Source organism: Colossoma macropomum, unplaced genomic scaffold, assembly GCF_904425465.1.
Source record: "Colossoma macropomum unplaced genomic scaffold, Colossoma_macropomum, whole genome shotgun sequence".
NCBI lineage: Eukaryota > Metazoa > Chordata > Actinopteri > Characiformes > Serrasalmidae > Colossoma > Colossoma macropomum.
This window is the reverse complement of record NW_023496051.1, coordinates 117,769-144,633: the sequence shown is the minus strand read 5'-3', so window position 1 is coordinate 144,633 and position 26,865 is coordinate 117,769. Positions and strand designations below refer to the sequence as shown.

Genomic DNA, 26,865 nt, shown 5'->3' with positions numbered 1-26,865 from the left:
GGAGCTCTTCGGGAGAGTCACAAAGAATCCACTCTCTTCCATGTTGTGGTGTTTATAATTTTCATTTTGTTCCTATCAATCCTTTTTAAACTTTCACAATGACAATGATGTCTTTGGCAGTGTTTTGTATCTTTTCATCCAAGATTTTCTCTATTTTAAAGGTTTTGTCTTTTCTGACTATAATTTTTACAGCTCTGGTTCATAAAACGTCCCCTCTATATTTTCACCATCGACATCTTGCAGTTTATATACTGGAGGCTCTCTCGGTCTCTGTTCCCATATTGTATAATATTCATCCTAAGTTTGTGCAAAACATTGTCAACTGTTGAAATAAAACTGCTCTAATTTAAACATTTCAGCAGGATCTGTACAGACACGACATTCAGAGTCCTTTATTAAACTTCAGCAACACTTCAGCCTCAAAATCATCAGTGACTGACTCTGTTTGGGGTGAGAATCAGGCCTGAATTATCTCTCCACTGCTGCAGAGCTACTGTGGCTCCACAGCAGAACTAGATATTTAGCTAAAATAACATAACATGATCCTCCTTTACTGTAAAATCATTATAACACACAGTTCTAACAGTTTTCACAATAAATGGTCTTAAACGCTGGAGTTAACGCATAACTGCTAATTCACCCTTTAACGCTGAAGACTGACGCACAGACTGCTGGACACCACAGCAACGCAGACAACGAAAAGGCAAAGAGTAAGATTTAAGATGAACATCGATAATTTGGAGATGAATGGACTTATTTGCAGTTCTAATCACTCCAGCTGGTTTCCTGATACGTTTAATCTGCAACAACTAGTGAAGCTGAAGTCGCTTCTCATTCTCCTGCTTCTCATTCGAATTCTCCAGTTCCACCTTAAATGAGGCAGCAGTACAAGTGGGACGGGACAATTTGAACAAGAAGCAGGAGAATGAGAAGCGACTTCAGCCTCGTAAAAAAGTTGAAAATTGAGAGAGATTTTACAAGAAACTCGAGGAGAAGTTTCCTGAGATGCGAGAAAAGCAGCTACAGCTGAGCTAAAGCTTAAAGCAGAGCAGAGTAAATCTGAGTTTGTGTTTATTTAATTTTTAGCCTGAACTATCAGCACATACTGAGATACATTTACAGACAAGACAGGAAAACGGATATAAAATGTTGTGGCTCCCAAGGTGGTTTCATTTTTGTTGAAAGGGCAAAATGGCTCTTCTTAACATTTCAGTTGTGACCCCTGAGCTGAGCCTACTAGTAAGGGGTGATCAGTGCGTGACCGTTTACTCAAATTTCGCTACAGAAAAAATTGTAGGTGCTACAGCTATTAGCTACATTTCATAAGACTGTAGCGGCTACAGCTACTAGCTACAAAAATTTGTACAAAAAGTAGCGCTACTTAGTTACTCCGCCATCCCTGATCATAACAATAAGAGCAATGATGATAAATAGTAAAATATTCCACGCTCTTCACTGTCGTGACCTCTGAGGATGTTTATGGACGGACTCTTCACTGATGTCCACTTCAATGAGAGGAGCGAAGCTTCTCAGCGTCGGTGAGCTGAAGCCCTCAGTGACGCCGAGCTGTCCATCAGGCTGCTCCTCCTCTCTCAGAGTGGGACAGTGGCGTGTCTGCCACAGGCACTGCTTCAACATCTAAAACTTATAAAACAAACAAACACATAAATAAACAAAAAAGCGTCTTTCAATATAAATAACTAAAGGAGACTAATTGTAATAGAGCTCAATGTGGTCAGTTAGACCATTCTGATTAGACAACTGAGTTAATGAACTTTAATATAAAACTCAAAACATTTAAATAAAATAATATTCATTTGTAAGTATTATTAACAACATATCTATGTTTAAAAACACTGATTTAGGTTTCTTCTTTGGTAGTGATGTAAACTTCTCTGCCACTAGAGTCTCCATTAGAGTCTCCACAGTGAGACCCAGAAACAGATTCATTTATTCAGACTCTGTGAAATTTATTCAGAGTGTATAAATGTATTAAATTGTGTTTTAAGTGCTGAAGCTTTGAACACTAAATGAAATGTTTTCTGTTTGTTTATTTGGGTTCAACCATCTTTAAATTGGAGTCTATATGGTTTATTCTACTGAACTGGTTCAATGTCAGAATTGAAAACATATTTCTGACTTTTAACTGACCTGGAATTCAGACCAAACGTTTCTGCACGAACTGTTTTGGTGGTGACAGTTTTAGCTGATTCTGAGCAAAACTCAAAAACACCAGCCATTACATGACCAGCAAACATAGCTTTGAACAGTTATGCACATAAAATCACAATATTTTTCACTGAAACACAAAAACGTTTTCTTAATTGCAGAACTGTGTTTCAGTAATGGCAGTTCTTATGGTTACAAACAGATTTTCAGATTTGTGAAACATTTAATTCAAAACAATGGGATCTAATTGCTCATGTGGCCATGAAGGGACAGGGATGCAGTCTCACTTCCTGCTCTAAAATGCAGGGGTGTGGCTAAAATAAGTCTCCGCCTATGAACTATAGACTAAAACTCTGACATGAAAATGAAGGAAATCAATAAATAAAGTTCTTTATTGAAAAATTAAACTCCTTAAAAAGTTAAAACCTTTCAGCTTCACTTTAAAAGAAATCAGTTGTCTGTATTCTAATGCTGAGGGGTTCTGCTCCAGCTTCAACATATGAAGAGTTCGGGACGAGAAGGGGTCACAACTGATGGTCATTCAGGTGAGAAGATTTTGGCAGTTCAAATAAAAACTTAACTGTTTCTCATTGAGCCTCAATTTCCTGTAAATCTGAGTTGCTAAATGTTGCTAAACACAGACAAGAAGAGAGAGAGAAAGAAGCAGCTACAGAGCAAAATCACACTCTCTCTGCTCGAGACTGAGCAAACCTACAGTCTGTGTATTTGAGACCTGCAGCTTTTCTAAGAGAGAGGAGAGAGAACTGCTTTACTTCAACACCTCTGAAGAAAAACTGTGTACATTTTTCACTGAACTGTTTAATATGTAGGTTGGAACTTCTTAGACCTGATTTCCAAACCAGACAGAGAACAGTTTCTGTTTATGAGGAGTGAACTGTAAAGCTATCATTGCTCAGCCAGCACTACTTTCTACTAATTTCTACTTACAAGAGAGACACTGACTTATTCAGTTATTTTCTTTATTATTTTTATTTTGCTGTTTTGCTGGAATACGCCGCCTTTCTTCCAGTGTGAGGTCATTTCTGGAGTCTCTGGAGATTTTTATCTGTACAGTTAAAAGGAGACACAATCTCATTAATAACAATATAACTTCATATTAATATCATAGACTGTTCTGCTCATTTATTTATGGGTCACTTCCTTGTTCTTGTTCTTACCTGCTCTTTGTGATGATGTCTTTAATAGATGTTTTGTCTCTTGGTGCCACAAATTTCTCCACCATCTTCATACAGTCTTTATGGCTGCCCAGAAATCTCAGAGCATTACGTGCATGGAGTCTGTGGAGGAAGAATGATAAAAATGGTTTTCAGTGCTGGTGGATAATGAAACATGTTCATGGGGGACAGTACTGACCCGGGGGCCGTAAAAAGCAGGAGAGCTGCATACCTCACTTCCTGTGCAGAGTCCAGGGCCAGTTTGCTGATGGCGGTCAGGAACTTGCAGGTGAAGTCCTTTTTGCCGTTCAGCAGACGTGAAGCTCCCAGCAAACACGCAAGCTTCTCCAGATGCTGCGCAGTGCATCTTCTCACAGCGGCGTTTCGGTGGCTGGAGAGTGAAGAGTGAACACACAGTGAGAGACACAGCCAGAGTTTACATACAGGAGAAATCTAGACTCACATTTTATGAAGATGTTGACCAACAATTAATGAAAATCAGAGTATGAATAGTCTCAGTGATGCATCAGTGCAGCTGAGAAAACAGTTTTAGTGGTGCTTTGGAAAAACTTTAGGTAACACAAATTTAATGTACTATATAATAGTAAATGCAACGCTAGTAGTTTGGTTCCCATTTGTACAGCTACCTGACAACTGTCTGCTGTAATATTTACACTGACTGCATGTCTTTTACTAAAGTTGTCTTTGACAGTTCTGTTTATTTTTGTTTACAGTTTAATCCTAATAATAAATGTGTAATGTGATGTTTACCTGAATCCACCAGTCAGTAGAGCGTGCAGGACCCGGCCAGGTGAGCAGTTCTGCACCATCATGCTGAGGGCCACCTCCACATCCTCTCTGATGAACTGGCTGGACTCCCCGGCCTTGTGCAGCAGGACACAGGCAGTGCCTTCCACCTCCTGGTCCATTTTCCTCTGCAGGTGGACATACAGGTGGGCCAGAGTGGTCATGGCAGCGCGAGACACCATGGAGCGCAGGTTCTTCACCTGAGACAGTGAACACAAAAGAAGCACAGTGAGTCTCTGTCTGTAGTTCAGTCACTGACTTTTGTCTTAGAACATGAGTGACTATGACTGTGTGTAATGAAATGAAAACTCTATGAAGAAAGAAATCTTTCTCAGGATTTTGTTTACAAACTGAATCTTTTCAGTACAGATGGAAAATGTAAAGCTGCTGTTTGGAGTCTTTTTACAGAGCACTCAGTTATCACTACAGAAGGTTTTGTACAGAGTGTGTATGAAGTGTGTGTCTCACCTCCTGGATGACGGTCAGGCAGATATCGTGGAGCTCAGGCAGCAGGACTTCAGCGTGGTGCTCTGCCAGAGCACGCACCAGTTTCAGCCCCTCTATCTTCCTCTCCCTGTTTCAAAAGAGAGATATTAGAATGAGATGAACATCACAGTAAACATGATAAAGACTGATTCAGCCAGTATGTTAAACATTTAACACAGGAGCAGCACTAGCTGTGGATAATGGACATTTTCAGTAGAGATGGTTAATTTTGTGTGTATAATCTACAGTATTTAAACTGTATAATCTCTGGTATCATCAGTTATTATAACTCTAGTCTGAACACTATCCTAAAACACATCACTGCTCCATTAGAATCTGATCTTCATTCTGTCTGCACACTGTAAGTTTGGTGTTTCTACTCTTGTTCACTAAAGTCATACCATTCCTCATCCTGCAGCAGTTTAAACGTCTGTCTGAGAGCCAGTTCAGGACTTTTCAGAGGCTGTTCACTGTTCAGGGCTGGAGTCTCCAGTGTCTCTGCTCTTTCCTGACTAACTTCAACAGCCTTTGGAGCAGCTCTGCTTTCTACAGGCTTGAGGTGTGAATCTCCTCTCCCATTCTGTCGAATTGCAGCAGGTTTTTTGCCAGTAGGACCCAACTGGGCTTCTGTTCTCCTCTCCTGGTTAAATCCAGCCACTTCTGGGACATTCCTGCTCTCTACAGGCTCCACATGACCTTCTCCTGGACTCCTCCTCTGCCTAACTAGGCCTCTCAATCTGAGTATTTTGCTGCCTACAAGTACACAGTTTATATTTGTGGTTACAGTAACTAAAATATTCTCTTTCCTCTTCACAAAAAGTGTAAAAACAGAATTTGGTCACTCTGAAAGTCCCCTATAGATGATTTAAAGATGCTTTAATTGTTAACAAACTATCTGGTGATAGTTGACGGCGGATTTAGGATTAGGCCTAAGTTTAGTTTTCCTTAAAAAGGAATAAGGATCCTTAACAGTGATTAAGCTTAATTAATACATGAATTTGCAAATAGAAAGTTATTCTATAAGAGAAAGTTTGTTTGTTTTGATGCTGCATATGAACTCTGTGGTGTTCAGTTCTGCTCTAAATACTCCAAAACTAATTCTTTCAATACTGGAACTCACCTGGTGTGTAGTTGGCCTTGTTCCCATCCTTGGCCCCCATGAGCAGGCTCTTCAGTCTGGACAGTCTGCTGGGTTTGGCAGCAGCAGGTGGAGGGACAGGTGTGTGGAGAAAGGGAAGTGCACGGAGCTCTTCAGGTGTGCAGGAGTCAACAGGTGGATACACTTCCATGGGTGTGTGGTTCTCCACCTCAGTGGAGCGCACAATGCGGCCCATTGACCTTGCAATCCCAGCTGTAAGCTCAGCCTGGTTACGCAGGTGGTCCTGCATGTCTTCTGCGTCTGCGTAGAGCTCTGAAGAGGGGTCTTCTGGCCTGAAGGGGGAGCACTCCTGCTCAACAGCCATCTTCAAGCCCACAGTCCTGTGGCGTGGCCTCTGCCTTTTCCAGGGTTCATCCGATGGTGGAAAAGGCTCCATGTAGAGTGGGTTCACATCAGAGCCAGACAGGCTGTTCATGCTGCTGCACGCCTTTTTGACTCTCGAGGGTTTCAAAAGACTGTTGCTCAAACCATCCATTTTCCTTCGGGGCTCCATGCAGTTATTGTCATTTGGTCTGTGGAGCCTCCTGGTGGACTGGTGGTGCAGTGCATTATGGGTTTTGGGGTGATCATGATCCTGGATTGAGCTGCGGATCCGTCTGAGGATGACCTCCTGGGTCTGCTCATATTTGCTGTTCATTTCCCTCAACATACGACCACGACCCTCCAGATACTCCTGCCTCTCTCGCTCCATTCTCTCCAAATGGGTGAGGTCAGGGATAATGGGGCTTTTCCTCATGGAATCCTGGAAAACAGAACCGAGAGTACATGTTCTACTGATTAGGCTACACACCAGGGTAAATTAGGATCTACAAAGTAAGGGTGGACAATATGGCAAAAATATGATATGATACTTTAAAACATTCTCTCGATACACAATATGATAAAATTGTTTGGTTTAATATGTCTGAAAAGGCAGACAAGAACCAGTAGAGCCACATTTAAAACATACTACACTCTCAGAAAAAAGGTATGACACTGTCACTGGGGCAGTTCCCCTCTTGTCACTGTGGTGGTAACCTCAGGGGTACATCTCAGTACCTTTAGTCAGGGAAGATAATTGTACCATAATCCATTGAAATTATATTTTCTAACTTGTATTGACTCCACACACCCCGTCTCGTCTCCAGGCTTTTTATTTAATGGCTCTGTTTTAAAACATTTGTTTATAAAAAGATACTAATATCTAATTTTCCCCGGGGAAAAACTTATTTAAGGCACACAATTGGACTTACAACCGCTGTTGTACCTTTGAGGGTCTCCTTACATTCTTGGTATGAATGAATCATGTACCTGCATAGTATCTTTATTTCTAACAGTGTATAAAAACTATAAACACAATTATTTTTGTACTCTGTTTCACTGCACTGCACTAAATCCAGTTAAGATGGACTGATTTTGCTCTCTTTGTAATGAAATATGCAGTTGTTTAGTGTCTATAAGCATTGATGATCCACAATGTTCTCAGAGACCCATATTGTAATTTATCATAATAACCATATATATATATATACTGCCAACCTCTACTGTATAGACTTCATTTTAATGTTATTAAATAATCAGAATAAATGTTTTTTAAATTTGTTTCTCAATGTTTTGCTCTCTGTGTAGAACCTAGTTTACAGCACTTACTGTAACTTATCTAGAGATTCATTCGTCACAGATCTGTAGTCATATAGACCTGAGATCTGATCAGAATATCAATAAAGAACATGCTTTAGATTTAAGAGTAGATTAATAAGTGTAAGTTCTTTTAAATACCGCTGTCGTCCAGCTGTTCTTCTTCTGTGAATCTTCTCTCCTCATCTCTGCAGTCAGTTCTTACAGTTCATAATAATCATCTGAGATAATCGTTCCTCCACAATCTCATCACATCGAATGATTAGAATGTTAAAAGACGGTCTTTATGTTGGGCAATGTGACGTCACCAGTGGGCGTGTCTCTATTATTGCATCATCGCCCGGAGAGAGGTCCTCTACCAAAACTACTGTCTCTACACTACAACCATGATGACGTCATACATGGATGTGAAGACTGAGAATCTATTAAAGAGTAAAATGTGTTAAAGAGCTTAAATTAATGTGAAATATTAGAAGAGGAACAACAGATCAGCTCTCACTGATGCACTGATTCTAAAGACTACAGTGAGAATCTGTCAGTTCATGAAAACTATGATCAGTTTAATCTGATGATTCACTTCATTATAATAAACTAGAACTGAACACGAATCACAGAGAAGAAGAAACATTTGAATGTGAATGTTGTTTATTATTTATTGATCAGTTACATTATTCTGTTCTATAAATGAATGAAGTAATGATTTTAAAGGGCTGTTGAGGTGATTGACAGTGTGAACACAGACAGTTCCTGTTACTTTAAAGTCAATCAGAAATCATAACGCATTTCCTTCAGTACTGTAACATATTTCTGAGTGAAACTCGGGATCAGGGAGGGTCTCTGAACCAGCTGAGACTCACTGGATGATAGGTGGGCGTGGTGGGAGGGGGAGCTGAAACACGATATGATTGGTTAATATTATTTTCCCCGCCCACTGATGACATCATCAAAACTCAGAAGACATTTCAGAGGCAAGTTATTATATTTTGGTGGAAGATGACAGAAAATAAGAACTGTGTGTTTCTAATTATGAATCATCATTAATAAGATCAGAGACTCAAACTAACAAGGTAAAAACATCAGTTTTGATTTGAGGTTGACTTTAAGTTCAGAGCTCAGACACTTCAGATTAACAGCTTTTACAGTTTGACAGTGTTGATAACTTTGAGTGTTGATTTAGTTTCTCAGTCTGAAGTGAAGTTCATGTCTTGTTCGGCAGTAAAACTGTTCTAACAGACCCTCAGTGGAAGTTCTCTGTAGTTTTTCAGTAAATGGCTTATTTTGATACTTAGCTATAGCTGCCAGCTAACGGTACCAGGTTCAGTCACTATTTGTTTTTCTGATCATGTTTGAGACTCTAAATCACAGAAAAGCATTTGGTTCTTTGTTCCAGCAGCAATAAACACAAAAGAGTGACAGCGCCATCTAGCGACCAATGAAATACTGATCTATTTACAAAACCATCCCTTATTGGCTGAACGCGAGATAATGAAGCAGGTAAGACTGATTAGTCCATTTCTGTCTGCAAAATGAAGGTCAGTAAAACAGTGTTTATTTAATAAAACCACAGGAACCCAAACCGGCTTAAAATAAAGTGTTTATTCAGGACAGATTCCTTCTTCACAGGCGGGTTCACTGCCTCTCCCCCCACAGAACACAGGGTAAAAACTGCAGTCCAGACTTTTTACTACTATAATAATTATATTCCAGATATGAACCTCTTGTTATTTTTTACTGCATTTATTAATAATTGTTTGCATTTATTTTAATTATGAATTTTTTCCAAGCAGATTTTTTATTACGTCTTTTTGTCTGTAAATACCTTTGATGGACACCTTTATGTGGACGTTTGCTTTATAATTTTGACAGTCTGTTGAGGTTTTTAGTAAAAAATGCAACTTTTATTAACTGATATTTCTTAAATGTGTGTTTGTTTCACTTTTACAGCGACATCTTTTCTGTATCCTGAGCTTCAAGTTTAGTTTAGTTTAGTATATTTTTAAAATGTTAAAATACACACAAATAGACTAAGATAACATGCAGTGCAGGGAGAGGCTTAAGAACCTAATAGGCTTAAATGAAGCCTCTACCTAAATAACAATATAATTACACAATATAATAAAAATACAAAATAATATACAACATAATAATGACATAAAACAAACCTCGGTTAAGTTAAATATTACCTTTGACATAACGCATTAAATAAAACATTTAAATGTGTAAGCATATATGTGTGTTGTGTATGTGCACAAGAGCATCCATGCATATATGAGATATAAATATATAGGTTTATGAAATGATAAAGATTTTTATACCATATTAACTCCTGAGCAGTAGTACTAATAAACACCACAATAAATGAAGCTAATAATACAATAGAAAAACGATTTTTCTTTGCCAAATGGAAAAGTCTATTCCATATTTTAGTGCCCCTAAATCTCTACAAGTGAGAAATTTAGGATGATGAAGATCTGAAGATTGACGAGCTGAATATGGATGGAGTTTAAAATATGTCCACAGAAACGATAGCGCACTGCTAATGAAAACTGCTGTGAGGTAATGAAGGAAATTCTGGTTAAATTATTGATTAAAATGACAAAAGATCATGATTGATCCGCTGCAGAAGAGCTGGAGAATTGACCACACCAGCTCTGTCCACCTCAGACATTTAGCTCAGAACGGCCACAAGAGGGCAGCACAGCTCAGCATAAAACAGCGCAGCTGCAGCACCTGATAAACGTTGCAGATCAGCGTTCTGTTATAGGAATAAGACGCATGTCAAAGTATCAGACTTTGACTGCGCTGCAGAAACGCAGTACTTGAACACATTAGCGCCTCCCAATGTCTGAGGAGCATGTTTTGCTGTGGATTAGCAGCTCAGAGATGCCAGAATTGATCTGTGTGCTTCCGTTTCCACTTCTATCAATATCAGACCTGACGGCGTGAGATGAATGAAAGAACACTTCTACACTTCACCTACTACACTAATGAGTGCACTTCAAATGATATATGTGCCAATTTTGCACACTATTTAGTGCGCTAGCTAAATAAATAAATAGGTTTGGGACGGGCAACTGATTATTTAGCCAGCATAGCCGATTCAAAGTTAGCCGGCTAGCTAGCGTTAATGTCGACCAGCCTTTGGACTCCCCCAGTCGTAACTGAACGGTTAGCCACTTGTTTTCCAGCCTTTATAAAATAAATATTCTTTATTTTTTACCTTTAAATACTGTGTACACTGGTGCATTTTGGGCTGTTATACTACATAGGCTGTTAAAACCAAACCAAATCATCAAATTGGGAATTAAAGCTCCAGCGCTGCTCTAAAAACAACCACATTATCACAGACTGTCAGTTTAATCGGGTTTAATCTTGTAATACTCAGTAAAAAATGAGGACATGCTCCGTGAACAACTCAGAAAAAATGTAAAAATCCAGTTTACCTTAATAAATGTAGCTTTAATCAGGAAATACCTTAAACTTTAGCTTGGAAATGTTTAATGAGCAGCAAAGATATAATCAGACACTGGAGCTGCTGGACTGTTGAATCTCTCATTATCTGATCTAACGCTGCATCTCAAACACACTGCTGAACTTCACCTACTACACTAATGAGTGCACTTTTAAAGGGGCTGCACTGTTTTTACACACTATTTAGTGAGCTTGTGTGCAGTTTGGGACGCAGCAGAAGCTTTAAAAGCTTTAAACTCAGTAATCCCAGCTGCCTAATAGGGTCAGTTATGGCTTTATTATCTCATAACAAACTGCCACTATGCTGACGAATGAGCTTGAAGTTGCCTTTATTTATTTACAGTAATGTCAGTATATATACTGCATAAATATAAAACAGTGTGACAGGGGAGTCAGGGGACAGAACACATGCTTTTACAAAATGGTGGCAGCACGACTGCGTGACGTCACCTTAACACTATGAAAATAACCATGATGATGTCATACATGGATGTAAAGAAGTGACTGAGAATTTAAATGAGAAAAAAATGTTATACTACTTTAACAAAAATTAAATGTTTTATCTACATTGTCTGTGGAACATGAGCTGCATATACAGTGCAGCGTCTTTTCCCAGTTGACTTTACCAAGTCATGATTGACGCCTTTCAGCCAATCACAGTCATCTCTAAACTTTCCTTCCTCAGGTGAAGGAAGAACTCCTCAGGAAAAAATCTGAATTATTAACCTAAGAAATGGTGTAAATGAGTGACTGAGAATCGTTCAGTGGTGTATTATAGTTAAATATTAAGAAGAAGTGAATTTGACCTGAAGGAGTCGTTGTAAGAAAAATCAGAAGGGGGCGCTATTGTGTCGGTAAAGGAGGGTCTATTTGTTCTTTCTGGCGGTAGAAAGATAAAGAGGCTGAGAGAGAGAATGAGAGAGCTGAACAAATCAGATTTCTGATCTGGAAATAAAGGTTAAGAGCTTTTACAGAGTCTACTGGTTATATTTTCTTCACAACAAACCCCTTTTTCTTTTATTAGTTTTGTTCTTAGTACACGACACCTATAATGTCTGACACACGTTGTCCTGATCATCTGGAGCTGCTGCTGTTTTTATTTCATTCCTAAAACTGAAAAAGTTCTGGATTAAACTCTGTGGAAGAGCAAACTCACAGCTCAGTGTCAGAACTAGTAACAGACTAGTTTATCAAGTAACTGTACTTGATAAAAATCATTTGATATATTGACCAATGATAAAGAACATTACAGATGTACAAAGGTTGAGATCAGTTAGCTAAGCTAGTTAGCTTTTCTTAATTTGGCTGCTGACAGTTTGACAGGTCAGTCAGATTAAACAGGACTGTACAGCCTCACATTTGTGATTAAAATATTCTGTATAAACATCAATATTAATGTAATGTGTAAAAGACGCCGAGTTCTCCTCAGCATCCAACAGTGCTCTGACTAGCTCCAGCATTAGCTTTAGCATTAGCTCAGCTGGAGCTTCAGTCGCTAAAACCTCCTAATTAGGCATGAAAACCTGCTGCTTTAAAGATTAATGTAAACGTGGGTTACAGAATGTTTTTATTTGGCTTTATGTAGCCAAAACATACAGAATGTATAATTCATAATTCAACCATTGATCACAAATTATGTTTTTACTCTGAATCACAACGTCTACATATCCTGTTAATTAACACTGAAATCAAATTAGACACTGACAGCAGACCTTACAGTAAAAAAGATATATTTTAAATATAAATGTTGTTTATTTATTATATGTTGAGTTAGAATGTTATTAATATTATGCAGATCCGTTTTATTGTTATTATTATTGTTATTATTATAAGGCATTGCTGATGAGGTGATTGACAGCCTGTTTGTGCAGGAAGGTTTTATTACTCCACAGTGAGCTTCTCCAAAGACTGACACTGTTAATAACTCTAAATGTTGATTAGCAGTTCTGAAGTGGAGTTCATGTCTTGTTCTGCAGTAAACGGTTCTATCAGACCCTCAGTGGAAGTTCTCTGGAGTGTTTCATTAATATTTTGATACTTTAGCTGTTCGCTAACGTTAGCAAACTAGATTCAGTCATTATTCTGTGTTTGTCGTTCATTTATGTTAAGTAAACAGAACTTAACCTGACTTTATTAGAATACTTATACTTACTGATATATCAGAATACAGAACAGTTACTAATAAAGTCTTCATTCAGTTAGTAAAGCTATTTATTATTTACATGAAGCACATTTAGAAGAACAAATGAACAAATGATTGTGTGGAAGAGATTTTGCTAAATAAATAGTTAACAAAGCTGCTTTTTCTTCATGCAGGTTTAAATAAGTTCAGAGTGTTATTTATCTATAATAAATCAACATTGAGAAACAGTCAGTTCTCTATCAGGACTGAAATAACATGCTGTATTAAAGTGTCTCCTCAGCTTCTCCTGCTTGATTTAAATGCTCTGTTGTTGCTCCACAGATGTAGAACAGAACGTCCATCTCTCTCAGCTTTTCTCCAGGATCCAGAGCTCCTGCATCTTCAGCTCTGAAAGTCCAGTCCACTGAACTCATGGTGAGTGTTGTGTTGTTTATGTTGGGGGTTTATGGTTTTGGATGTGGCTGTAGGTCTGAGATAATCATCAGCTGCTTAAGATGTCAGAGGTCTGTGGATCATGAAGAGAGAATCTAATGACTGTTTTTTCCAGTTAGACAAATATAAAACATCAATGTCATTAGAATGATTGTAGGTGTAATGACATCATTTGGACACTGGATGGCAGCAGTGTGTGTGCTTAAGCTCACAGAAACTGAACACACTGAGCTCTCATAGTTTAGTTACTTTATTACTTGTTGGGATGTTACTCTCCTTTTTCTGCAGTGAGATTTTCTTTTCTTTTCTTTCCTTTCTTTATATACACTGACCTTATTAAGTACACCTCCTTTTATCTACACAGTGTGTAAACTGAGAATAGTCCACCAACAGTGTCCTGTGACCGCTGATGCAGGACCAGAGGATGACCAACACAAACTGTGCAGTTACAGATGACGAGGTGGATCAACTAGGTAGGTGTAATAGAGTGGACTGTGAGTGGCAAAGTGTCTAAAAACACAGCACTGCTGTCTCTGATCCACTCGAACCATCACAACACACACAAACACACCACCACCATGTCAGGTTCACTGCAGTGCTGAGAATGATCCCCCCCCAAATAAAACCTGCTCTATTGTGGGTCCTGTGGTGGTCCTAACCATTGAAGAACAGGGTAAAAGTCGGCTAACAAAGTATGTAGAGCAACAGATGGACTACAGACTGTAATTGTAGAACTACAGAGAGGAACTAGCTGGTGGAGCTGATAAAATGGAAAATGATGTGTACTAATTATGTCTATACACTGATTGAAGTAGACAGTCAGTGTATAGACATAATTAATCTTGATCAAAATGAAGAAAAGTGTCTGGTAAAGAATGAAAAATTACTGACATTGAAATTTTGATAAGTAAACTAAACAAGATTGATGATGCATCACAAGTCTTAAGGATGTGAGATGTTTGTAGCAGCTTTCTAATCAAAGGCATTTGTAAACTAAACATGCAAAACTGTCCACAAAACCATTTCATTTACAAATTGCTTCATTTAAAGTTGACCTACTAAAAAGGGGTTACTTAATTTTTTAGTTTTTTTCAGTAGTTGTAGACATAAGAACTCCTGGTTCCCATCACCACCACTGTAAAGAGGTAGGTTTTTCTTCAGCATGCCATTTTACATCAAAGCGCTCTAAATGACTTTGTTTACATCACAAAAATATTAACAATATTGTAGAATTACCCTTTAAGTTTATTTTTAGGTCATACCACACTAACTCATCTACAGCCTATCAGGTCACATCAGGGATTTCCATGAAAAAAATCAAGCAAAAACAATCTAGTTCATGCTGCTACAGCCACTAAGTCAACCATTTACAGAATCAAGAGGATGTGAAGTGAGGTTGTACTGTGATGAACACAAACAGACCCTTGAAGATCTATGTAAAATACTAACTCCCATTATGTTCTCATTATGAAAGAATTAAATTGCATCAATAGAGTTGTTTATTATGTATGTGTGTCTTTGTATTTATAATATTACACTGATCCGCTGAATCACTGGTTATGAGGCAGGAACAGCTTCGCTAGAGTCCTTAGTGCTGGAGGCCCAAACTCATCATATAAATACAGATACAATTATACACCCATATAAAAACCATACTGCACCAGTTACTCCATCAGCACTGCACAGACAGCCCTGATGCTTGATGTGATCTCCTTCTTATTCATATTGCAGCTCATCCATTATAACTCTTTTCAATTAAATCCTATTTATCATTTTAAAATATTAAGTATCATATTTTTATGTTAGATGCTAGCGGGTGGAGTTCTGTGCCTGTAAAGCGTCAACATGTTTGAGACATTACAACAGCAAGTAAACAACTCATAATTTTGTCGCTTTGATTAATTAAAGGTAACCTGTGAATGTGGAGCCTATTACATTTTTGGCCCATAAGGTCATAGTTACATCAAGGCCATCAGTAGCAGACATAAACCCATAGGAGCAGAGTGCACAGTGAGAGCAGTGAAGATCCTGATCCCACTGGTTGCACACAGAGTCTTTACCCTTAATCACAGCTTCACACTGAGGGAGAAAACTGTGGGGTGATGTTTATGACTAAAGGCTCTGGGAAACCATTATGAGCAAAGATTACCTTAAATTTCCAGCTCAGACTCTTAGGGAAGTAAAACACTAGAAGTCCATTACCAGTCAGTTTGACCAACCTCATACCCGACTGACCAGAGCTCAAGGCCTTTAACTTGATGGACAGAGACCCGAAATACAAACACACTGTATAATATAATATAATATAATATAATATGATAATGGTGTAAAAGATCATGCAGCACGCAGGAGAGGTCAAGCCTGACCCAGGGCATCTTAAACTTCTAACTCTAAGATAAACTAGTTAAACTGTTAGAAAGAAGATAAAAGGAAGATCAGTGATGCTACAGCCAGCTGTGGTGAGACAGTATATTTGGCATCACTCTCTATGGGTGGACAGGACAGCCCCCTTCTTGTGGTCGTGAATAAAGACCCAGGAAGGAAGTGGCTGTAGCTAAAGGGGGGAGGAGAGATGAAAGAGTGCAAAATTCACGAATGCTCTTTCCTTTTCTCTGCTTGCTCAATCGTAATAAAGTGTAGGGCAAGTATGAGTGAGCAGAGTGATCAGTTCACTCACCACCTATACGAGTGACCTGATCAGATTAAATTCTTTGATACTTCATCAGTCAAATGATGTTATTTGTTATTTTCTAGACCTTCAAGAATCAGCAGTGTTTGAAGGGTGAAGCTGTCATGTTTTCCAGAACATCAGGAAACATCACAGCAGCAGTGATCCTCATATTACTGACAGGTAAACTTTTACATATTTATATGCATCTGTGTAAACTGGAAAGTGTACAAGTTAGAAAAGCCCTTCAGCATTTCCTGCAGTTTTAATGAGAGTCTTTTTAGTTTTAGTCAAGGGCGTAGAGGTGAGTTTGACTTTGAGGGGGACACATTATTTGCTATTATGAATCTGCCACTGAAGTCAGAGAGCTGAATAGCTGCTAGAAAACAATTCTGAAGGGACTCAAGAGGCTCATGAGACACTAAGCATATAATATAATTTCGGTTTATTGATATGAGAAAATAGCATTGAGCAGTATGGAGACACTCTAAGAAGTGTTCTCTGATTAAGCTGAATTCAGCTTCTTATTCACCAGATTGATTGAATTTTCCTGTTCTACCTTAAATGGTGTGGCAGTTATAAGCACCAGAATGGAACTGCTGCACTATTTAAGGTGGAATGGAAGAAGATGGCGAATAGGAAGCCTCATTGTTCTCTGAGGCTGAAATCAGGCCAATATGTAATATTACTGTGGTGTCTCACATGTACAACTCAGAACATGTAAAAATTACAGTTTGATTTTATGCAGTGAAGTTGACTGTTTGCTGTGAATTTCCAAGCTATAGTTAGGCTAATGACACACTGCATTCACTTAAGACAGAAAGGTAAATGGCTATGGTAAAGGAAATAAATAAATTAATAAATTAAACATTTTAAACATTACAGATGTCCTGAGGTAAACTGGCATTACCCCACCTAACCATGACCAATTAATCCCATCTGAATAGAGCTTAAGGCTACTTTTTAAAAAAAAAAACTCGGTACTGTGTCCTATGATGGTTTTATTGACCTTTTTTGGTGGCATTATACTGAAATGAACTGACAAAACAATTTACATTAAGGTAAGCACTGAGAAAGCACTTCATGCATTTCACGTTCTGATCATAATGAGATTTCTGCAGTTATATAATTATTTAAATGGTCATGTAAACAGCATAGTCCAATTTCTTAGGTTGAAGTAGGTTCTTGAAATCTGATTAAGAAATCTGATACAGAGAGCTGGATATTAGCTCAGGTATCAGATTTCTCGGCACTTTCTTACCAGAAATAAGTAAGCAGCGTTTGACACAGCACCCGTGAGATGGCAGCAAAACACTTTTGGAGCGAAGCTGAAGTCATCTACATGCTTGACAAAATGAAGGATTTAAATATTCTTTATCTTTTACATGTATGTTCATATTTTGAGGTAAAGTCACTCAATGTTTTAAAAGCAGCATAACGAATGCGTCTATGCCATGGCCTTTTCTGAGTTTATTGGCTGGTTGCAAAGCAGAAATCCGATTACTGCCTAACTCATGTAGACCAGGAGTTTTCCCATTATCTGATTACTCAAGTAACATGTAAATGCCTTCATCAGATTACTGATAAAATCTGAATTTCTGCAGTTATTGAATTATTAAGTGCATGTAAGTGAGGCTGCAAGTGAGGCTGCAAGTGAGGCTGCGTCCTAAACAAGCAGTATGCAGTTTGGGACGCGGCCAGAAACTAAGGTTACGTGGCGTTTCACAATGTGTTCTGACATTGTTAGCTACCCAAACCCACCTTGTAACAAGCTGTTTTCATAGCTACAGTTAGCCGTCGTTGCTTTTTGTTGTGCCATCATTTCTGACCTCAAGCTCAAAGCTGGTGAAAGCTAACCTCACTATCAGCCCGACGCTCCGACGAGGCGAAAGTCAGTGAAGCTGGTGATTGGTGGATATTCAAACATAGCATGTTATTTTAAACAAAAGCTGTTTTTGAACACAAACCTTAACAAAGGCTAAAAGAACGTCCAGCGCCAACCAACACAAAACATAGCTTGAAATAGGAGGGTTGTGTGATTTCCTCCAAAACGTGCTGCCCTCAGTGTCGCACTTTCAGAATTTATTTTTCTTCCCCACAATATAATTTTTATGTGGGACAAATGCAGCTGTTTCCGAAATTAGGTAGGACACATCCCACCCATCGCAATGGTGTTAGTACATTTTATAAACTCCTAATAAATCAGGCACCAGTTAAATCAGCGATATTGAATTTTCTAGAGGTTTTTCCTGCTCAAGCACACCTGGTTCAGCTCTACAGTTTACTGTTAACTGCCTGGTTTAAGGTGTGTTTTAACCAGGAAGCTTCCAGAACTGAACACATCTGGATGAGACTAATTGCAAATAAGTGTTAGAATAAAATGTACAACAGTTACAGTAGCAGGTAATAATTGCACCATTTTATGTGTTTAGAGATCTGCTCTATCAGCTTTCTAAACTGTGTAAATCTGAGGTTGAGGTTGGTTTCTTTAACGGTTTGTCGCTGTCCAAAGAAAAACAAGTATCTCTTAAATAGTAACTTTACAGGAAAAGGCAAAAACACTCATACCTTTGAATAAGTTAATGTAGAGAGATTTTATTCCAAGTGATTTTAGACCTTTCCTATCGGTCCTTTTATCATGAAATTTTAGCACAATGTAAAGGACAGCTTGTGTGTCGACATGATGTAGAACAATGAAGATACATGGTTTTCTTTGGACAGCGACGATATATAAAGTAGAGATACTCATTATCAGAGTCCATGTATTTTAAACTGAACAATTCTTCACTGTTTTAAAGGACACATATGTTACATTTACTTGTATTTTATTTCCTCCCCTGGGGTCCATTTATGGTGTTTGTGTGATTTTATGTACCTAAACAATGGTAGTTAATTTTTAAATGACCATGATCTAAGCTTTCTTTCTCTTAGTATTAAACAGGATGTTTTTGCTACTGTGCTTTTAAAACTGCTTATGTAAATGACCTCTGTTCTGATTGGCCTGTATTGTTCATGATTTAAAAAGCAGTCTGGGCTAAAACACTCCTTATAACTGCAGTGTAAATAGGGCGGGGGGTTAAACTGTTGTTGGCTGAATAGTGACAAAAACATTATAAATATTTTTGCATCTAAGCAAATGTTACGTTTTGAAACTTGAACAGTGTTTTCATACTACATCAAATCCTTTTGTTGCCAAAAAACAACCGGAGGCCACTTTGTCTGCGTTTTTCACACCACCAGCCAACTTCACACGTCTTTGCGTTGCTCATGGCAACAGCAGCAGTAGTTCACACTGTGGTCACTCTGTCAGGTAGAGCACAAGAGTTTCTCTCTCTCAACTTACTTATGCTTCTGGGGTGTGTGTGTTTGTGTGTGTGTGTGTGCGTGTGTGTGTGTTTCAGGAGTTCAGGCTCAACACAGTGTAACTCTCTCCTCTCAGAGTCTCTGTGCTCTTACTGGATCTTCAGTAAAAATCTCCTGTAAATATACAACAGCTGATTCCTCCAGAGTCAGAGAGACAGAGTGGTATCAGCTCCAGAGCTCTGATGGAGAAGAACGAGTCCTGAGTAAAGATCCTCAATTCTCAGCACGAGTTTCTGTAAGAACAGAGCAGAACGACTGTGATCTGACAGTGAGGGATGTGAGACTGAGAGACTCTGGAGTTTATAACTTCAGATTTAGACCATCAAGCAGTGACTGGATATCAGCTTCATCTGGAGTTAATCTGACTGTTACAGGTAATCAAGCATGCTCTCTCACACAGTCTCTGTGCTGTCATATAAAATGTGATTTACTGAATTCATGTATATGATGTGATGTGTGTGTAGAGTTGCAGGTGAAGGTGGATCATAAGACTGCAGGACAGAGAAAGGTGAAAGTGATCTGTAGCTCCACCTGCAGCCTTGGTGCAAATCCTCACTATGACTGGTACAGAAATGAAGTATACAAGGCATATACAGATGATACATTTATTGTGCTGGACTCCACCAGGTCATCTGATGAGGGCAGCTACTCCTGTCAGGTAGAAGACAGCAGCGGTAAACGGCACCGCTCTCCTTCAGTGTGTAAGTGTCAGTCACTAAACCTCAGATCACTCAGACTCCATATGCTGGTGTGCCTTTAGCTACTGTGTCTGCAAATGTCCACTCGCACTATCAGTAGTTGATGTTTTATAGTTACTAATGTAACAAGTGCAAAGTTGAAACCTGCTACAGAAAAAAATTTGTCACCTTGTATGTTTAAGGTGGCAGTAACTTCAGGTTCCTGCAGATGGCGGATGCACTGGGATATTCGGCTGATAAATACCTGTGGGGTGTGCGACGGGATTCATGGGTCGCAAAGCAGATGTTACTGATTGTCAAAAAGGAGTGGTTGCATTTGGGTGTACCAAAGGCCATAGTGTGAAGGAAGTAGCTGATTTTGCAGGTGTATTGTAGGTGCAAGAATTGCTTCTAGAAGTCATAGCAAGTTCTTCACAACCAACTTCTGAAAGAACACTCCACACAGAACAGCATACCATGAACATCTGGAGCAGAGTGGCACGCAAAAGGCCTTTGTTCACTTTTGCTCACAAAGTTGCCTGGTTACAGTGGATGAAGAGACACAAAAATTGGATTGTTCATGAATGGAAATGTGTTACCTGGTCAGATGAGTTTCGTTTCTGCCTGAATGTAAATGATGCCAGGCATCATGCTTATTGTAGAACTCAGGAAGCCTCCAAGGTGTGGTTCTGGCTGGAGGAGTTCTGTGATGTTCTGGAGGTGTTTTAATTACCTGGAAATGGGTCCTTTGGTTGAAGTCACAGTAAATTTAAATACAGTGCCTACATTGAGCTGCTGGACAACCAGGTTTTGCTTATCATCTTACCAAAGAAGATAACATTCCTATCCCTGTATTCCAAGATGACAATTCTCATGTTCACAGGGCTGCAAATGTGACTGATTGGCATGATGAACATTCTGGAGCATTCATGTATCTGGACTGGCCCGCAAAATCCCCAGATTAAAATAAAAAATCTGTGGGACTACCTTGAGCAACGTCCTATTAAATACAACTAAAACTAAAACAAACTAATAGGAAAACAAAAACCTGTACTTCTGAATATAGTTTCCTTTAAAAATTTGCATAGGATTTGATGAAAAGAATCTACCTGTACCCTGCATTTATCTGCTTTATCTTTAATTTTTTGCTGACTGTAAGTGTGTGTGTGTGTGTGTGTATGTGTTTATGTGTGTGTGTGTGTGTGTGTGTGTGTTTCAGGTGTTTTGGGTAAAGAGTGTTGGGGTGTGACTTACACTCCTGAACGTGTGTGTGCTCTGAAAGGATCATCAGTTGATCTCTCCTGCTCTTATAACCCTGGAGGACACACAGTGACCAAATCAGTGTGGTTCATTAAAGAGCAGGCTGGTGCTGAGCCTGTGGATGTGAGAGAGGATGAGGATTATCAGGGACGAGTGCAGTACAGACAGAGCTTCCAGAATGACTGTAGTATGAGAATCACTCACCTGAGAGAGAGTGATGCTCAAACATACAGATTCAGATTCTACACTGATGGAGGTGAATACACTGGACAACCTGGAGTCACTCTGTCTGTCACAGGTAGAGCTGCTTAAAGTAAAACAGGTTTCATTAACTGCAAGAATATTCTATTGATGAAATTAACAGCAAACATGTTTGAAATCTCCTGCAGATCTGAAGGTTTCAGTGTCAGACACAGACAGTGGAGGAAAGAAACTGAACTGTAGCAGCACCTGCACTCTGCCTAACAACCTCACTTACATCTGGTACAAGAACGGACAACCTGTGATTCACTGCAAGTCTGCCTTCTGCTCTGTGGCTGTGGTCAGTGGTACAGTCAGCTACAGCTGTGCCGTTGAAGGTCATGTGAGCCTCATCTCTCCTCCATTGTGTAAGTAGGCAGCTTTCTGTGCACCAATCTACACAGTTATCTGTAGTACTTTATCATATAGGGTGATTTTCAAATTACAGGGTAAATTGCTGGGCATTTTTAATTAACTGCTCATAACCAGCTTGGACAGCGCAGCTCCACACCCACTTAACATTTCAGTCATTGTTAAGTGCTGCACTGTGTGTGTGTGTGTGTGTGTGTGTGTGTGTGTGTGGTGTTTTAAAGGCTCAGCTGAGTTGTGGAAGCTGCATGCTGTTTGGGGAGCTGTTGGAGTCGTTCCTGTTCTGGCTCTCTTTCTTCTTACTGCCATTCTGTGCATTAAGTGAGTGACTGTATTCTTTAGATTTTACTCTGAATATCTGAACCTTTTATTAAACATCATATTAAAACATCATCAAATTTACATTCAAATGGAAGCTCTTATGCTGGATTAAGCCTGGGCGATATCTAAAAAAAAATAATATTTAAAAATACTTAAAAAGATGCACAATACTTTCTGTTTAAAAAATGTGATTATCAATTATATCTCTTTGGTTTCTTTAGCTTTTTTTTACTGCAGCGAGTCACACAAGCCGAAGTTCCAAAGCAAGTAGAAGGGAAGAGCCGTGCGATAAAGCTAGCATTAGCGCATACCAGAGAGCTAACAGGCCGCTCGTTAAGAAACTTCTCTCTCTCTCTCTCTCTCTCATAAACAAAAAAAACTATTGCCGACACACGTCTTAAAAGTGGACCCCAATTTCCCAACATATTTACAAGCTGAGCTGTTAACAATAAATTCTCTCTCAGTTCTTTTCCCAAAACGACAATTATCACCTTTTACACACTGCCATCAGGTTACTTATCCATCATTGTCAGTATCTGATTACATTGCCCAAGCCTACCCTGGATGTCCTCATTTTGTATAAATCAAAATAAGGATTAACAACCATGTTTTAAATGTAATTTGTGTGATCAGGAGGAAGAGAAGAGCAGAGAGAGACACAGATATTCAGGTACTGAGAGAGGATTTCACTCTTTCTCTGTCTACATACTCCTATAAAGCTGCTACTGAATAAAGACTTAAGTTGTTCTCCTCATCTCTCTAAAAGACTCCAGATCCTGCAGACCACACATACGCAGCTCTGAATCCCGCCACCATGACCTCAGATTATGACACTCTACAAGTAAGTCTTGTAAGTAAGTGTGTTTACTTGTGTAAGTTTTCATTTTTGTCCCAGTGACACGTACACTTGAGTTTGTGTATGATAGATTCTGTGATGTAATTTTTTCAGGCTGTTCATCCTCACAGAGAGAAGAGAAGAGCTCCAGAAATGAAGAATGAGAGGAGTTTTGTGATTAAACAGTTTTATGAATGTCATAATAAACCAGATACTGTCTTACAGTAATATTTATCAACTGATTTCTTTTATTTCTGAAGTATATTTTCCCATGTGTGTGTATACTGAGACGGTCATTCTAGCAAGTGGCATAAAACATGAATAGATAAGCTGAACCTACAATAATGATTTATATGTTATGTAAAATTAATTTAAACAATAATCAACCAGAATATAAACTAGCACACTTTAGAATCAGTACAGATGATTTGTCTTCATTTGCTCACTGGGGGGCAGCAGTGTGTGTTCACAGCAGTGTACTGAACACTGAGAGAGATAAATAACTGCATGAGAATAAATGTCCACTCTCCTCAGAGCTGCAGTTTCTCTTAAGACATTATCAGTCCTTCTCAAAACCTGACATCATCTCGCTGCTGCCATCCAGTGACCAAATAATGTTAATACACCTTCAATGACCATTTCAGACCTACAGAAAATCTAGTTTATACAGGTTCCCCATAAACTCTGGACAATAATTCTGTCAGGCTCAGGTTTGTTTTTCACTTTCTGTTTTCAGACTTGATGTCCTAAATGTAGAAAACATTTATTCCTTTAATGTTGCAAAGTAGAAGAATGTATCAATAAAAAAAAATGTAAATAAAACTCATCCATATATTTTTGTTTTTTTGCTGCGAACAGGTTTTGGGCAGTAGGGCTAGCGTTACTGAGTGCTACTGAGTGCTGATTGGTTGACGTTACTGGTAGTGAGTACTGATTGGTTGGCGTTACTGGTAGTAAGTGATGACTGGTTGCTGAGCCGATTACCTTATTGAGGAGTGAAGCGGTTCGCACTCACTGACGTCATGAACGTACATAAGACGTCCAGCGTTCTAAAACTAGAGTTAAATGAAGTTGTAACAGCCGCGTTGAAATGTTTCTGCTATAGCAGCTGCAGAAGCGAGAGAAGAGGAAGAGGAAGATGAAGAGGGGCTTTTCTGATGAAGGTCACTCCACCTCTGATAAAGAGGCCACAGTAGAACCTCCACATAATCGACCTTGAACTGACTCCACTATGATGCCATAGTTTCATCTGAAGAGGATCTTTTCTGCTCTGAAGAGATTCTGGACCTGCTGGAGACCATGACTGACATCTGACCAACACCTGCAGAGATGAGTTTCACTGTCTCAGAAGATCCTGGATGATCCTCTGTTTAGCTGTTTAGTTCATTATTACTGTTTGTGCTGCATTAAAATAGCTCACATTTCCAAAAAGTCACATTTTTCAGAATGTATAAATAAATAAAGAACAAAAGAATAAAATGACCAGTTATGGTCAGTTATGGAGTTCAGCAGCTCCAGGAAGGCGACTCTGTTGGAGTCTGAGATAATTTCATCATCCTTAAGCTCAGTGAACAGCTCTGATCAATAACCAATAAATCAACACTCATAATGATCCAGAGTTGAGACTCACTGACTTTAACATTGATCCCCAACAAATCAGCAGACGCTCCTTTAAGGGACTTTATAGGTGGAGTGATTAAACAATATTCAGAGGTGAAAATATATTTAAAATTAATGTTTCAAGAACAGAATGTTGGTTTCAGAAACATTAGATTATTCCAAAAACAGATCATTACACTTGTGTTTAATTATGATTTATTAATACAGAGTTTTGTCTTAAGCTGTAATTAAAATGATTGTAGGTGTAATAGATAGATAGATAGATAGATAGATACTTAATTGATCCTGAAGGAAATTTAGCCTTTAATTAAATTTAATAACATCATTTAGTCACTGGAGGGCAGCAGTGAGTGTGCTGAAGCTCACAAAATCTCACTGAACACACTGAGCTCTCAGAGTTCAGTTATATTGTTACTTGTTGAGAGATTTTTAACTTTCTCTTTTCTTTCTCCTCTATTTTTATTCCTTATTAGCTTATAAATGTCATGACAGTATCATAATCAGGGGCTTCTGGTTATTCCAACCCCTAATAATTATAGACATAATTGACCAAAATAAAGAAAAATATCTGTTAAAGAATGTTAGATGACTGACAGAGCTAACTTAGAGACTGGAATTTAGCTAATTATCTGCTAATTAAACTAATATCTAATGACTATCTGCTAATAAAACAGTATGATGGGTAAATCAATCTGTCTGTATGTCTAAAAAGCACTAACAGACCCTCTCAGCACAGATTTCTCTCTTTATCCTTCTCTTTCTACCTGCATTCGTCTGTGTGATGGAGCAGCACTGCAGTTAACAGTGAGACCTGCGGACGGGCACTTTGATGACCGTCCACACGGACTGGTTAGCTTTATTAGCATTATTAGCTAAAGCTGATCTCACTGCATCAGTTTTAGTGCAGTGACTATGAGAGAATATTGTGCTGTTAAAGTGATTTGACATGTTGTTACTTTATCATGTTCTGTTTCATTTCTATACAGATAAACTACATTAGCTGTTCAGTTGTTTATCTCCCTCTTTACTCTTTAGTCCACACTGTGAAGAACAACACCACTAATAAACAACACAAGTAAACAAACTGTGTACAATAATAATTTGTGTAAAAAAGACAAACAGCTCTAAGTGTACAAATGACCATTATTGAAAACAAATCATTTTTATAATTAATAAGCTTATGAACACCAGAAACACTCTTTTAAGAAGTAAATAAACATGTGAACAGGGATAAAAATACAGCTTTGTGTCCCAAAAAAACTGACATAATTTTGTAGTCTAATTACGTAGCCAATTCTCCCTCAAATGATCTCAAATTTTAACAAAATGTGTAAAAACGAACCAAGTTTAATTTCACTAGAAATGAAAAGGCATGTTGTGTGTTAGAATATGCTCAAACACAGTCAAACAAGAGTATGCAGCGTGCATTTTCGAGAAATAATACATACAATAAAATATACAATAAAAATGCACCAACTGGAGACGGTCACGCAAGACATGCAGCGTGTTTGGCAGGAGCTGGACTACTGACTTGACGTGTCGTGTCACAGGCGGTGCACATACTTTGTGAAATCGGTTATAAAATCTACATCCCTCTGAATTTCTTGTTCAAATTTTGATAAATAAATCTTGTATTGTTCAACATGAAGCTTATTTAACTTCATTTGCCAGGTCATGTCACTCAGATATTCACATCGCAAATAATGTCAATTTTTTTGGGACACCCTGTACATTTTTACAGCATTTTCTGTATTCCAGCTCAGCCTGTTTCCTGGACTAGTCGACTAATTACTGTATTTTTAGGCGTCCAAGATTCTTCTAATCACATTTGTTTTGTTGATGTTTTCACTTATTTGTTTATTTTTATGAAGCTTTAGAAATTTCTGTAGAAGGAACTTTGGATCGTGTATCTAGTGAGTCTGTAAATTTAATCACTGTTCTGTTTTACTGAACATTTCACATTAAATCAACCTGAATGAATTTGTTTAAATCTTCAATTTAATTGAATTCAAGATTTATTTATTCCAGGTGCTGTCACAAAGCAACTTCACAG

At 38.5% G+C, this 26,865-nt stretch overlaps 2 protein-coding genes across 3 annotated transcripts in view; one reads left to right on the top strand and one right to left on the bottom strand.

Moving 5' to 3' along the window:
* Positions 1-26,865, bottom strand: part of LOC118804556 (sialic acid-binding Ig-like lectin 12) — a 92,329-nt gene that overhangs the window by 27,856 nt on the left and 37,608 nt on the right. The window lies entirely within an intron of this gene.
* Positions 16,037-23,443, top strand: LOC118804636 (sialoadhesin-like). 2 transcript variants are annotated; one of them, XM_036565195.1, is made up of 9 exons: positions 16,037-16,310; positions 19,529-19,864; positions 19,955-20,191; positions 21,387-21,725; positions 21,817-22,035; positions 22,261-22,357; positions 22,991-23,027; positions 23,124-23,198; positions 23,307-23,443. In XM_036565195.1, exons 1-9 carry the CDS (start codon positions 16,253-16,255, stop codon positions 23,418-23,420), a joined length of 1,512 nt encoding a protein of 503 aa, XP_036421088.1. In that variant the 5' UTR covers positions 16,037-16,252; the 3' UTR covers positions 23,421-23,443. The 2 variants fall into 2 exon arrangements, with proteins under 2 accessions (XP_036421088.1, XP_036421087.1); XM_036565194.1 differs by having other exon boundaries at positions 23,124-23,207.

What these genes read in the sequence shown, in the direction of transcription:
- LOC118804636 (XM_036565194.1), top strand. Translation starts at nt 16,253, where the DNA reads ATGTTTTCCAGAACATCAGGAAACATCACAGCAGCAGTGATCCTCATA. An exon ending in GATCCTCATATTACTGACAG is followed by an intron (nt 16,311 to 19,528) that starts GTAAACTTTTAC and finishes TGTGTGTTTCAG; the next exon opens with GAGTTCAGGCTCAACACAGT. An exon ending in ACTGCCATTCTGTGCATTAA is followed by an intron (nt 22,358 to 22,990) that starts GTGAGTGACTGT and finishes TTGTGTGATCAG; the next exon opens with GAGGAAGAGAAGAGCAGAGA.